We start from the raw sequence: 14,198 nt of genomic DNA on the forward strand, positions 1-14,198 counted from the left end.
CGTGAAGGCTTGGACATATGACAATCCGAGTCGAAGGTTTTGGTTGTGTGATTCTCATGGGTTCGTCGATTGGGTTGATAAGGAGGAGCAAAATGAATGGCAGAAACAGAGTTTACTGGAGGCCAGAGGCGTGATGGATCGTCAGAGAGAAGAAATAAAAAATCTAAAACAGTTGCTTAGGACAACTTCTTAAGAATTCCCAGCTGGAGATTCAACTGAATTACTGTTGGAGGAAGGGAACAGACTTGCAGAGGAGAAGGAGAAACTTGAAATTGCACTTATAACATCAGTTGAAAAAGAGAAATTGCTAAGGCAATTCATTGGTCTCATTAGGATTTGTGTTTCTGTTTCGGTTTGTATTAACGATGGATGTGTGTTGGAGTGTTTCGGTTTATCATCGATCATCAATGAAGTTTATGTTAGTTGTTGTTATATTTTGTGTCTTCTTCCTCTCTTCTTTCTTAAATAAAGCAAGCTTAACATAGATAATCTTAAAGAGAAGTGACAGAAGGTGGTGAAGTTTAAGAAAACATCCAACCAAAAGAAGATCATCCTACATAGTTTTAGAAGTGAGAAAAGTACAATACAAGAAGATAACAAAGAGATAGAGCCTAAGAGTCTTGAGGTTGTTGTTGAGAGCCTTGTGAATTCTGATCACTCACAGCAGTAGGCCCACATACATCAAATACACGACCAGAATAAGGACCAATATAGCAACCACACTCTCTTGGAACAAGAGGCTCACGCTCACGTCCGCAACCGCGACCGCGACCACGCCCTCTCCCTCGTCCCCGTGGACGACCACGTCCTCTTGCAGCTGGAGCATTTGAAGGCTGTGGAGCAGTTGAAGGCTGTGGATCAACACAAGGCTGTGTGCTGACCGGATTTGGTGTGGACTGGCTTTGAGCATTCCTGCTCCTCTTCGGTGCATTGTGAATGCTCCAAGGATCATCCTTATAAAGAAAAGCATATATGAATTAACTTGTAATTCGGATCAACACTTCATTAAACAAGCTTCACATATGCAAATCAACTTGTAACTAACCAGAGTCTTTTTTGGTCGTCCTCTTTTGCGTTTAGGAAGTTCAGGAGCAGCTTGTAGAGTTCAAGTTCCACAGTTATGACCGGTTTGCTTACAGTTGCTACATGTCATCCTTCTTCCCTTTCTTGTGACCTTTGTCTTTGACTCATGTGCCTCTTTGATCCTATCATAATTTTTCGGACGTCCTGACATTCTCCTTTTTTCAGGGATTTGTACAGCTTCTTTACACGTCTTCTCCCACAATCTCTCACCGTTGACAGGTTTTATGTTGTTTTCATAAGTATCTTGCCACCTTGATGTCAGATAGTAACTATCAACATAGCTACAAAAGAGAGAGAGAGAGAGAGAGAGTTAAAACATATATAACATAAACAAAGCTACAAGCGAGAGAGAGAGAGATAAGTTAAGGTACTCACTCTGCAGGTTCCTTATTATGCTCATTAATGACATAAATAGCATGCTGGCAAGGTATTCCCGTGATGTGATTACAAGCACAATGCTGTTGTGGAAGACATACCAAGTAGCTACAGTCAAACTCAGTGACTTCATATAAGCTTTCACTGCTTTTAATGACCGTGCAATGTTCACTTGCTTTGCGGTTTTACTCAAAAATCTCTATGATGTTTGGTGGAAATGGAGTTGAACAACCACTTGTTTTGTCACGCCTTCTAGAGTTACGCTTCATTGCAAGTCTCCTAATCTCCTCAAGCATGTTAATCAATGGCAACTTACGAGCTTCACTGATTGTTCTGTTGAAGCTTTCTGAGAGGTTGTTACACACATCCTCGCATCGTGCATGTGGACTGAAAAACGCTCTACACCATTTCTTCGGTTCTGTTTTCAACAAGTCCTCGTGTGATGTTGCATCGAACACTTCTAAAGCGTGTAGATTGTACTGATAATCACCTTGAGTGAAGCTGTATGCAATTGCTTAGAAGTAATCCTCATACTCTGACTGTCCATAAACCTTCTTCCAATTAGCAAAAATATGTCTAGCACAATGCCTATGCTCTGCGCCGGGAAGAAGGTCTGCAACAACATTTATCAACCCTTTCTGCTTGTTAGATATGATAGTGAATCCATTTCCTAACCCCAACTCTAAATCAGACTTCAACTTATCAACAAACCAACCCCATGAAGCATTGTCTTCGACTCTAACTATTGCCCACGCAATAGGATAAATCCTATTATCCGCATCTCTTCCAACAGCTGGAAGAATCTCACCTTTTAACTCCCATTTCATAAACGCTCCATCAAGTCCTATAATAGGCCGGCAACAACGCTTCCATGTGCTCCTAAGATTCTCAAAGCAAATGTAGAATCTATCAAACACAAACTTGCCATCTTCACGAGAAATAGTCACAATCTCAGTCTTCGTATTATCATTTGAACGCTGAAGCTCCTTCTCGTAATCCCACAGTTTTGTGAATTGTTCCCTCTGAGTTTCTATAACCAAGTCTAGAGCCATTCTTCTTGCTTTCGTGCATATCCATTTAGAAACTGAGAGATTGTACCTCATCATTATCTCATCCTTGATGTCAGTCCACTTAATACCAGGCCTTCTTCTTGCTTCATCCTTATACAACCTTGCAATTGTACCCTGCTTCAACATCCTCGCTTTGCTACTCTTCATATGGTTATGTCCATCTACATAAGATTTCACCATCCACTTCCTCTTTGGCTTCCCAACTGAGCAATAAATCTTCCACTTGCATTTGTCGTTTGTGCAAATGGCTCCTAACTTCGTTTTCTCCCATCTACATAGCTTCTTCAAAATATAGTGTAGCAGCTGATCTTTGAACTCCTCCCCACTGTTGAATGTCTGCATTAACCACATGTACGGAGGCTTATCATTGTTGTATCTTGTTCTCGAAATGACCTTTTCCTGTCGATTGAAGTCTTTCCATTCATCGTCAGTGTCAACAGCAGGAGCCGGATGTTCAACATCCCTTAACTGTCTCTCAGATTCTTCTTCTTCATCATCATTAGCTCCACCTCTAATTTCCTCATCATCATTAGCTTCACCTCTAACTTCTTCTTCACGAATAGTGACTGAAATGGAATATCTTCTCCTCCATCTTCGATGATTTTTTCTTCTGCCTCATCAGCAGCGTTTGACTGTTCTCCATTGTTCTGCCTCTCATCATCTCTGTCTTCTTCACTTCTGTCTTCTTCACCTCTGTCTTCTTCACCATCCTTCTGTACTTCTTCATCAACCCTTTCTTCTTCACCTATGTTTTGCTCAATGTAAATATTGACCCCACCTACTTTCATAGCTTCACTACACATCTGATTAATAGACGAATCTGAAGTGAGTTCGAAAATCGCTCTCACCAAATCCATAGTTTCTTGTGGAAGCTTGTACCAAACATATTTCACTGGCCCATTTGACCCATTGTTTTCACAGAAACCTTCAAACATTGACCATGTCATGTAATCCGGATCGATAACAATATCTTTGTTGAAAAATCCTCCCGATAGAAAAAATTGTTATCTTTGTGCTCCATTATGCCTCCATACTGTAGAGAAATCCTTATTACTCCTTGATCACTACAATCAAAGTAAGGAATTAGAATCAAAAGCAAATTCAAAGCGACATGTTCTAAAGAGTCAAAAGATTTCTTGAAAATGAAATCACCTCATCTTCTTTGTCTCTCTGAAAACATGGAGGTCAAAGCGACAGAAGAAGAAGAACACAGTTTCGAGAAGATTCGAATAAATTAGGGTTCTTAATCGATTTGGGACTAGAAGAAATTAGGATTTGTTCTCAATCGATTTGAGAATTTTATGAAAATACCCAAGTTTTTCACGGCTCAAGCACGTGTCTAATTAAAAAATTAACATCGTCTTAATACTCTGTTAAACAGAGTTAACACTGTCAAAATTGAGGTGTAAAACCTCCGAAATTCAAAAGTTGATGTATTTTATGGATAACGAAATTTAGTTTGTGTATTAATGGGAAGGCTAAATAGTTCGTGTATTATTTTAGCAAAGAAAATTTAATATGTGTATTTTTTAAGGAATTTTCCCAAAATAAAACGCAGAGTTTTGTCATATAACCAAACATTTTTTTATGACTTGAACCGAATTAAAATCACATGTACCTAAATCAAACCAAACGCAGAGACTTGCGCAGACATAATGATCAAACCGAACGTGGGACCTACAAATAATAAAAAGATGTCCACGTGGACACTTTTAGGAGTGAGGAAAGTCCTCTATTATAATATAGATTAAGTTAAGATCCGCGCAATTTTATATATAATTTTTTATATATATTATTATTAGGGATAATTTGAAAAATACTCTATTTATGATTTTAAATTTGAAGAATACATTTTGATTTTTTTCTTTTTGAAAACTGCACTTTCTTATATGTGAAAGTCATTTATATCCAGATTTTGTTTTAAACTAAAAACTAAAAACAAAATTAAAACAATAAATTATTTTGTTCTAAGATAAACACAATTATGAAATAAATACATGTTAATAATTTAATTCATGAATCACTATATGATTTTTGGATTCATGTATGTTTGGTTGTTCGTGTATTAGAATTGTTTTTAAAGTTAAATACAATCGACAACTTAATGTGCAGTTGAATCACAAAAACTTAGACCACTACGTTATAAATCAGAACCTACACAAATCCCTATTGTTCATTCTTATAGTTTGAAAATGTTAATATTTTATAATTCTTAAAATGGTGAAACAAGCGTTATATTCCATGAGAAGCTACAGTTCATTCTGCTTGAAGGCCTTAGGGATCTTAAAGTAGATATCTGGAATTGTAACAAATTTATTAGTGTTACGTATGTGACTTTTCATGAGTGAATTCTTCTAATGGTTTGAAATTGCTCTTGATTAGGATTTGGGGTTAAGTCATTCGGAGGTGGTGCTTTGATGTTAGGTCGTGTTCGGTGTTTCTGTACAAGCATTTTTTTTAATCAAAGTTATATATGTTCAATTATTTAATTCATGAATAAGTTGTGGTTATTTTGGTTCGTGTTTGTGTTGGTTTGCTTGTATGCTTATATCTGGAAACTTTGTTTATGTGTACAAAACAGATTTACTCTGTTTTTCGTGAATAAAACATAGCTCTTTCTTGTTTCATTAGTTGTATAGTTTTGATCAAAAGCATAGTATCCTGCAATAAATTAACAAAAAACATAATAATTTTCAACAGATCCACCATACAATGTCTATTTTTCTAAGTTTTGAAAAACGTAGTTGATGTTGCCATTGAAAGAGACGATGTTGGCGATACACGAGAAAATATACCATGCACAAAAAAGAAGAAATGATAATATATAATAATTTTAAAATAGATAGACATATATATATTGGATAGTTTAGTCAATTTACATATACACAAGTGTAGTTTAAAAAATAAATAAATAATAGTGTAGTTTTCAAATTAAAATCTTATTGATGTATTTTTCCAAATTTTCCGTATTATTTATTTGTGTTCATTTACGTATTATTTATATAATTAAATTAGAGTAAACACATAAATCAGAACAATACATTTTGTTTATTTACGATATTGTTTTTGGTAAAAAATCAAAACAATCATTTTATTTATTTTATATGATATATACGTAAATTTCAGTGACATTAACATAGATATATAATATATTTTAATATAAATATTTATTATTTAGAATTCATATTTATAAGATAACCACAAAATTTCTAATGTGCGATTTTTTCAATGCAAATTTCAAAGTTAAAATATTAAGGTTTCGATAATTTTTCAATACAAATTTAGAAATTAACATATTTATGTATTTTATATGTTATATAGTTTAATCTAAAACTATATTAATATATAATATGAATGTCTATTAAATGAGACTCATATTCATATTCATACGACTTATGATTATTTGTATCTTGTTATTACTAAAAAGTTAAACCATTGATTACAAAATTTTAGGTGAGACATTTAACCTTTTTAGTAATTTATAGTCGTTTTAAAATTCAAAATATAACATATAAGAAAAAATAATTTTTATTATATAGTTAATGTGATTGTTTAGTATCTTTTAATAATATAAGATTAAACAAAAAATAGCTAAAATACAAAAATTGTTATCAAATATTTATTATTCATAATCATTAATTGTCATATATATGCTTTAATCATATTAGGTAATTCCGTAGCTTTTTTTTAGGAAAGTTTGAAAATATTCTTTTGTACATTATTTATCAATTTGATAGTTAGTTAAAAAAATATAATATAAATTAAGATGAACATATTTTTCTAAAAATTCTGAATTTTATTTCCATGTTAACACGTGACTACAAAACAATGTTGTAATGTTTCTCAATTAATATATAAGCGATTATTAAGACTTACATACAACTTGTTTAGTTTGATTACTAATTTACTATATAACAATAGGATAACAAATTAAATCCCTGTTTTACAAATAAAATTCTTCTGTTAGTTGTATAATTTTGATGTATGGCCGGATCTAGTACCAAATTTAAAGTACAAAACCATTGAAAGTGTTGTAGTAGTTATTATTTAATTGCTGTTCAAAAAGTGATTATTTAATCAATTAAACTATAGGGCATTGTGGATAACCATAAACACAAGCTAAGTGGGGGTTATTGGTTGGTGTATTTTGATGGATTTGAAAATCCAAACTAAATCTAGTGTTATTGGTTCTGTGATTTTAAAATATGTATTGAAATCATGTGTTATTCGTTTAATGATTCATAAATTCTAATTCAAATCAAGTGTTATTCAATCATACGGATTTACTAATAGATTTGATTTCATAATGTATTTAAATGGATTTGCATAGATTTTTTTGTTAAAAATACAAAGGCTCAAATCCGAGGGAAAACCTCCGGATTTGTAAATACTAATCCGAGAGAATTTACAAATTTGTATATTTTACTTGGATTTATAAATACTGTATGGATTTCTAAATCAATCAAAATATATAAACCAATAACGCCTCCTAAGTCGTTGATACATTATTATTTTAAAAGTAAACTGGGATATAATGATCAAACCGAACGTGGGACCTACAAATAATAAAAAGATGTCCACGTGGACACTTTTAGGAGTGAGGAAAGTCCTCTATTATAATATAGATTAAGTTAAGATCCGCGCAATTTTATATATAATTTTTTATATATATTATTATTAGGGATAATTTGAAAAATACTCTATTTATGATTTTAAATTTGAAGAATACATTTTGATTTTTTTCTTTTTGAAAACTGCACTTTCTTATATGTGAAAGTCATTTATATCCAGATTTTGTTTTAAACTAAAAACTAAAAACAAAATTAAAACAATAAATTATTTTGTTCTAAGATAAACACAATTATGAAATAAATACATGTTAATAATTTAATTCATGAATCACTATATGATTTTTGGATTCATGTATGTTTGGTTGTTCGTGTATTAGAATTGTTTTTAAAGTTAAATACAATCGACAACTTAATGTGCAGTTGAATCACAAAAACTTAGACCACTACGTTATAAATCAGAACCTACACAAATCCCTATTGTTCATTCTTATAGTTTGAAAATGTTAATATTTTATAATTCTTAAAATGGTGAAACAAGCGTTATATTCCATGAGAAGCTACAGTTCATTCTGCTTGAAGGCCTTAGGGATCTTAAAGTAGATATCTGGAATTGTAACAAATTTATTAGTGTTACGTATGTGACTTTTCATGAGTGAATTCTTCTAATGGTTTGAAATTGCTCTTGATTAGGATTTGGGGTTAAGTCATTCGGAGGTGGTGCTTTGATGTTAGGTCGTGTTCGGTGTTTCTGTACAAGCATTTTTTTTAATCAAAGTTATATATGTTCAATTATTTAATTCATGAATAAGTTGTGGTTATTTTGGTTCGTGTTTGTGTTGGTTTGCTTGTATGCTTATATCTGGAAACTTTGTTTATGTGTACAAAACAGATTTACTCTGTTTTTCGTGAATAAAACATAGCTCTTTCTTGTTTCATTAGTTGTATAGTTTTGATCAAAAGCATAGTATCCTGCAATAAATTAACAAAAAACATAATAATTTTCAACAGATCCACCATACAATGTCTATTTTTCTAAGTTTTGAAAAACGTAGTTGATGTTGCCATTGAAAGAGACGATGTTGGCGATACACGAGAAAATATACCATGCACAAAAAAGAAGAAATGATAATATATAATAATTTTAAAATAGATAGACATATATATATTGGATAGTTTAGTCAATTTACATATACACAAGTGTAGTTTAAAAAATAAATAAATAATAGTGTAGTTTTCAAATTAAAATCTTATTGATGTATTTTTCCAAATTTTCCGTATTATTTATTTGTGTTCATTTACGTATTATTTATATAATTAAATTAGAGTAAACACATAAATCAGAACAATACATTTTGTTTATTTACGATATTGTTTTTGGTAAAAAATCAAAACAATCATTTTATTTATTTTATATGATATATAAGTAAATTTCAGTGACATTAACATAGATATATAATATATTTTAATATAAATATTTATTATTTAGAATTCATATTTATAAGATAACCACAAAATTTCTAATGTGCGATTTTTTCAATGCAAATTTCAAAGTTAAAATATTAAGGTTTCGATAATTTTTCAATACAAATTTAGAAATTAACATATTTATGTATTTTATATGTTATATAGTTTAATCTAAAACTATATTAATATATAATATGAATGTCTATTAAATGAGACTCATATTCATATTCATACGACTTATGATTATTTGTATCTTGTTATTACTAAAAAGTTAAACCATTGATTACAAAATTTTAGGTGAGACATTTAACCTTTTTAGTAATTTATAGTCGTTTTAAAATTCAAAATATAACATATAAGAAAAAATAATTTTTATTATATAGTTAATGTGATTGTTTAGTATCTTTTAATAATATAAGATTAAACAAAAAATAGCTAAAATACAAAAATTGTTATCAAATATTTATTATTCATAATCATTAATTGTCATATATATGCTTTAATCATATTAGGTAATTCCGTAGCTTTTTTTTAGGAAAGTTTGAAAATATTCTTTTGTACATTATTTATCAATTTGATAGTTAGTTAAAAAAATATAATATAAATTAAGATGAACATATTTTTCTAAAAATTCTGAATTTTATTTCCATGTTAACACGTGACTACAAAACAATGTTGTAATGTTTCTTAATTAATATTTTTTTTTGGTGAACTGTTTCTCAATTAATATATAAGCGATTATTAAGACTTACATACAACTTGTTTAGTTTGATTACTAATTTACTATATAACAATAGGATAACAAATTAAATCCCTGTTTTACAAATAAAATTCTTCTGTTAGTTGTATAATTTTGATGTATGGCCGGATCTAGTACCAAATTTAAAGTACAAAACCATTGAAAGTGTTGTAGTAGTTATTATTTAATTGCTGTTCAAAAAGTGATTATTTAATCAATTAAACTATAGGGCATTGTGGATAACCATAAACACAAGCTAAGTGGGGGTTATTGGTTGGTGTATTTTGATGGATTTGAAAATCCAAACTAAATCTAGTGTTATTGGTTCTGTGATTTTAAAATATGTATTGAAATCATGTGTTATTCGTTTAATGATTCATAAATTCTAATTCAAATCAAGTGTTATTCAATCATACGGATTTACTAATAGATTTGATTTCATAATGTATTTAAATGGATTTGCATAGATTTTTTTGTTAAAAATACAAAGGCTCAAATCCGAGGGAAAACCTCCGGATTTGTAAATACTAATCCGAGAGAATTTACAAATTTGTATATTTTACTTGGATTTATAAATACTGTATGGATTTCTAAATCAATCAAAATATATAAACCAATAACGCCTCCTAAGTCGTTGATACATTATTATTTTAAAAGTAAACTGGGTAACTCGCAGAGATTAATTTATTTATTTCTTATTTTTAGGATCAGATTTTGTTCTGTAAGAAAAATCTGATGTCAGAGAGCTGCAACTCCCGGCACTTCTCATGGCTCATGAAATCTTGCTTACCCAATCCCTCCGACGCCAAATCACTCGTCCCGATCCACCACCATGCGAATCCTCCGGCCACCGTCACGCCGATCTCTTCTCTGCCTGACGATTTGTTGCTCGAATGTCTCTCCAGAGTCCCTTCCTCTTCCATTCCCTCTCTCACCGCCGTGTGCCGCCGCTGGTCTCGCCTCCTCCTCTCTCCTTACTTCCTCCACCTCCGCCGTCGTCTAGGCCTTCTCCGGCATTCTCTTTTCGCCATCTCCGCCGTCGATTCCGGACTTTTCGCCGCGGTTTTGCAGATTCAGTCTGAGGTTCCGTCGTGGAGAGTTTCCCTCGCTGTTTGCAACGACGGTGGTCAGGGAAGTCTATCTCACGCGCGCGCGGCGGCGATTGGACCGAGGGTTTACGTCGTTAGTAGAAATGCGGTTTTGAGATACGATGCGTGGACGGGGACTGTTGCCTTGAGGTCGCCGATGATTTTCCCTCGGAAGAAGTTCGCGATCGCCGTCGTTTCCGGGAAGATCTACGTTGCTGGTGGAGGAGGTGGTTCGGAAGTCACGGCGGCGGTTGAAGAGTACGATCCGGAGAGAAACCGGTGGGAGGTGGTGACGCACGCGGCGAGGAAGAGGTACGGATGCATCGGAGCAGCGGTGGATGGAGTTTTCTACGTGATCGGAGGTTTGAAGATCGGAAACGAGACGTCGGTGACGTCACGCGGCACGGCGGCGCACGTTTACGCGAGCTCCATGGATCTCTTCGATGTGAGATCGCGTCAGTGGCTGAGGAGTCGCTCAGTTCCCGGAGGTGGATGCGTGGTGGCGGCTTGCGCGGCGGTGGGACACGTGTACGTGCTGAGCAGCCATGCGGTGGAGCTCTCGTTCTGGCGATTCTACGCGCGTCGCGGGGGAGGCGGTGGATTCGGGGAATGGACGAGGCTGAAGAGTCCGCCGTTGCCGGCGCAGGTGAGGTTAGACGGGACGGTGAGGTTTAGCTGCGTCGGCGTGGAGGATAAAGTGGCGGTGGTTCAGGTGGTGGGGTGCATTGACGATTTGCTGCGACGGAGTGGGAGGAGCGAGAGGGGGCTGAGAGAGAGCCTTGTGTTGTTGTACGATACGGTGGATGGAGAGTGGAGGAGAGCGGCGGATCTACCGGAAATGATTACACGCGCCGCGTGCGCGTGTGTGGAGTGGTAGAGCGGGGTCCACGGCGCAGGATTAAGAGTAAGAGATGTGGGGAGAGGCTAACGTACGCAGCAGTAAAAGGGGACAAAACAAAATCATTGTGATAGGTGCACGTTACTCTATTAAGTGGTTTGAATATCGAGGAGGAAAAAAGGTGGACGACGTCTCGAGCTTGTGACCTTATTGGTTGATTGTGTTTCCCAATTAAACAAAAAAACTTTTATCACTTTGGATTCGACTTGAGACTTTGTACTCAAGGATAAGAGGATTCTGTATTCATTTACTTTTTAGTTTGTAGAAAGTAATTAGACAAAACTAATCTTTCTTTTAGAGGAGTCTAGTGACTAGTTTTCTTGGGATTGATTTGTTAGAGATGTATTGAATATGGGCCTACTAACAGAGGTTAAAGCTTTGGCCCAAATTAAAACGGTGGTGTTTTTGAGTGTAGAGAGAGTATTGTCATTTTGAGTCTAGAGATAAACAATTTCATTTTGAGTTTAGACTCTAACATTTCAACAACTCCTTGCTACCGTACAAACTCATTTCTGGTACAACTTACAACTATTTTTTAGTCACCAAAATTTTGAACCAAGTCCATTTGGATATCTATCCAATTTTGGTTAAAATTCAGTATTAGTCTTTGGATCGGCCTTGATTCGGTTTTTTGGATTCAGTTTTTTTGTCCAATTTTATATTTTTATTTTGATAAAATTTTAAACGAAATGACGAAGGTTCATATTGATTTTGGCCATGCAACAATCTTTAAACCAAAACACATTTTACTATGTATGTGGCCAATTTAGTTAATCATTAAAAATTGTTCTAGGTCCGAAAAGAAAAACAATGGGCTAAACTTAAAAAAAAACGTTACAATTTCAGATTGTCAATTGACACTTTCAAATATTCTATGTCGGTGCTGTGACGAATAGAAAGGGTGTTAAGGTTAGGAAAACAAGTTTGTTGTGCAATCCATGTTCTCGCTAGGTGATTTCAATAACTTCTAAATAAATCTTAGTTGTATCGATCTTTTGTAAGATTTCCGAACAATATTAATTAATAAATATTACACTTGCTAGAGTAATCAATTGTTTCTCAATTAATATATAGGAGATCATAGTAATCTTTTTTTTTTTACAGCAAAAACATTTACAGACTCACGAGGAGATCATAGTAATCACATAAATCAAAACAATACCTCTTGTTTATTTACAATATATTTATGGTAAATAAACCAAAATAATCGTTTTATTTATTTTATATGGTATATAATTATATTTCAAGGATATTGACATCAATAAATAGTATATTTTAATAAAAATATTTATTATTGAGACTTCTTACTCATATGGTTTTATTAACATTTGTATGTTTGATGTAACAGAAAATTTAAACCCTTAATCTCAAAATTTTCGATGTGATATTTTTCGATGCAAATTTCAAAATTAAAATTTTAAGATCTCAATACTCTTTCAATGCAAATTTCAAAATTAACAAAATATATGTTATTGTATCAAATAAATCTTCATTCAAAAATTTCAAAATATAAAATGCATAAATTTATATGTAAAACCAAAATAATATGTTTGATATTTTATTGATATTAAGTAATTATAAATAACCTTTAACATTTATAATTGTATGCAGTTAAATTATGAATTAACAAATATGAAAGTATACAGTTAATTTATGAATTATCAAATATGAAAGTATATACATAAATTTATGAAACTAATTTATATGAAAATATTAATTACTTTTTGAATATATAATACATGATTTTTATTGATCATATATTTTAAAAGGATACAAAATAATATGTATAATATACTGCAACTAAATTATAAAAAATATATTATTTTCTATAATCATATTTATTATATTGATTTAATGTGTTTTTAAAAAAAATCTATCATGATGGAACAAAGAGAATATGTAAAAACAAAAATATGTTTGATATTTTTCATTGTGCATGAATTCATTATATTTATTTATATAAAAATATTAATTAATTTTTGGAAATATTATACATACTTTTTACTGGTCATATATTTTTCTACGATAAGAAAATAACATCTATAACTACATACTGAAACAAAATTATAAAAATATAAATATATTAACTAAATATAAATTAAAATGTTATAAAAGATAAATATAATAATTTTTTAATTAAAAATAAATATAAGCTTTCGTGAAATTAACTATATACAATATTATAAAATAAAAATTTATAAACAAGTATTAGTTATTTAAATTATATTACTTATTATCAAGAATAAAAATAAAATGAACTATGGTATATATGTTTTTCTATCAAAGTAAATATTATTTATGACTTGTAGCGAAGTAAGAGAAAGTAGATGATACAAAGTGCACTGTTTATTAATAATTAACAAAAAAATTAGATTTTCATTTATTGGTTATATGCATAAATTCCAACACTTTTTCTTGATTTTTGCAGATCAACATTTTAATGAACTGCAATTAAAACCTGAATGGTAAATAAAATGCAGATTGATCTGCATCCCAAAAATGTGCATTTAATCTGCATTTAAACTGCATTGCATTCAAAGCCTAGGTAAATCTGTGTTGGGGTAAAAATCGGTTACGACGAAATTAATGTCTAAAACTCTCCAAAAAATATTTTTTGATTTGTGAATTTCGTATAATTTTTATTGAAAAGATTATACGACGAGTTATTAATATTGTTGGGGTCAAAAACGGACACGACAAAGTTAACATCCAAATATCCGTAAAAATCAGAAAGAACATTTTTACGAAAAATAATCTTCGAAACTAAACACTCATAGTCCAAGAACACGTTCATAAAACATCAGAAAAGGATCCAAACAAGGTTGCCACGTAGCGACCGGTCCGCGAACGAGCCGGTCGCTACGTAGCGACCGACCAAGCCACTCGGTCGGTCGCTACGTAGCGACCGAC

At 32.1% G+C, this 14,198-nt stretch overlaps 2 protein-coding genes across 2 annotated transcripts; one reads left to right on the top strand and one right to left on the bottom strand.

The window, feature by feature from the left end:
* Positions 1 to 611: 611 nt before the first annotated feature.
* LOC106442571 lies at positions 612 to 2,879 on the bottom strand. The gene is made up of 5 exons (XM_022710188.2): positions 2,047 to 2,879; positions 1,648 to 1,959; positions 1,459 to 1,566; positions 1,175 to 1,364; positions 612 to 953 (listed from the first exon to the last, which is right to left on the bottom strand). Exons 1-5 carry the CDS (start codon positions 2,877 to 2,879, stop codon positions 612 to 614), a joined length of 1,785 nt encoding a protein of 594 aa, XP_022565909.2.
* A 7,087-nt stretch (positions 2,880 to 9,966) lies between these two features.
* Positions 9,967 to 11,585, top strand: LOC106440339 (F-box/kelch-repeat protein At5g26960-like). Its single transcript, XM_013881980.3, has one exon. It carries the CDS (start codon positions 10,038 to 10,040, stop codon positions 11,265 to 11,267), a length of 1,230 nt encoding a protein of 409 aa, XP_013737434.2. The 5' UTR covers positions 9,967 to 10,037; the 3' UTR covers positions 11,268 to 11,585.
* Positions 11,586 to 14,198: the final 2,613 nt, after the last annotated feature.

The sequence above is a fragment of the Brassica napus genome, chromosome C9 (genome assembly GCF_020379485.1).
Source record: "Brassica napus cultivar Da-Ae chromosome C9, Da-Ae, whole genome shotgun sequence".
NCBI classification, from domain to species: Eukaryota; Viridiplantae; Streptophyta; class Magnoliopsida; order Brassicales; family Brassicaceae; genus Brassica; species Brassica napus.

Excerpts from the sequence above, each read along its gene's own strand:
- LOC106442571 (XM_022710188.2), bottom strand. The coding sequence starts at position 2,879 with ATGTGGTTAATGCAGACATTCAACAGTGGGGAGGAGTTCAAAGATCAG. Across the intron at positions 1,567-1,647 it reads AACATCATAGAGATTTTTGA|CTACTTGGTATGTCTTCCAC; the intron begins GTAAAACCGCAA and ends GTTTGACTGTAG. Across the intron at positions 954-1,174 it reads CACATGAGTCAAAGACAAAG|GATGATCCTTGGAGCATTCA; the intron begins GTCACAAGAAAG and ends TTTCTTTATAAG.
- LOC106440339 (XM_013881980.3), top strand. The coding sequence starts at position 10,038 with ATGTCAGAGAGCTGCAACTCCCGGCACTTCTCATGGCTCATGAAATCT.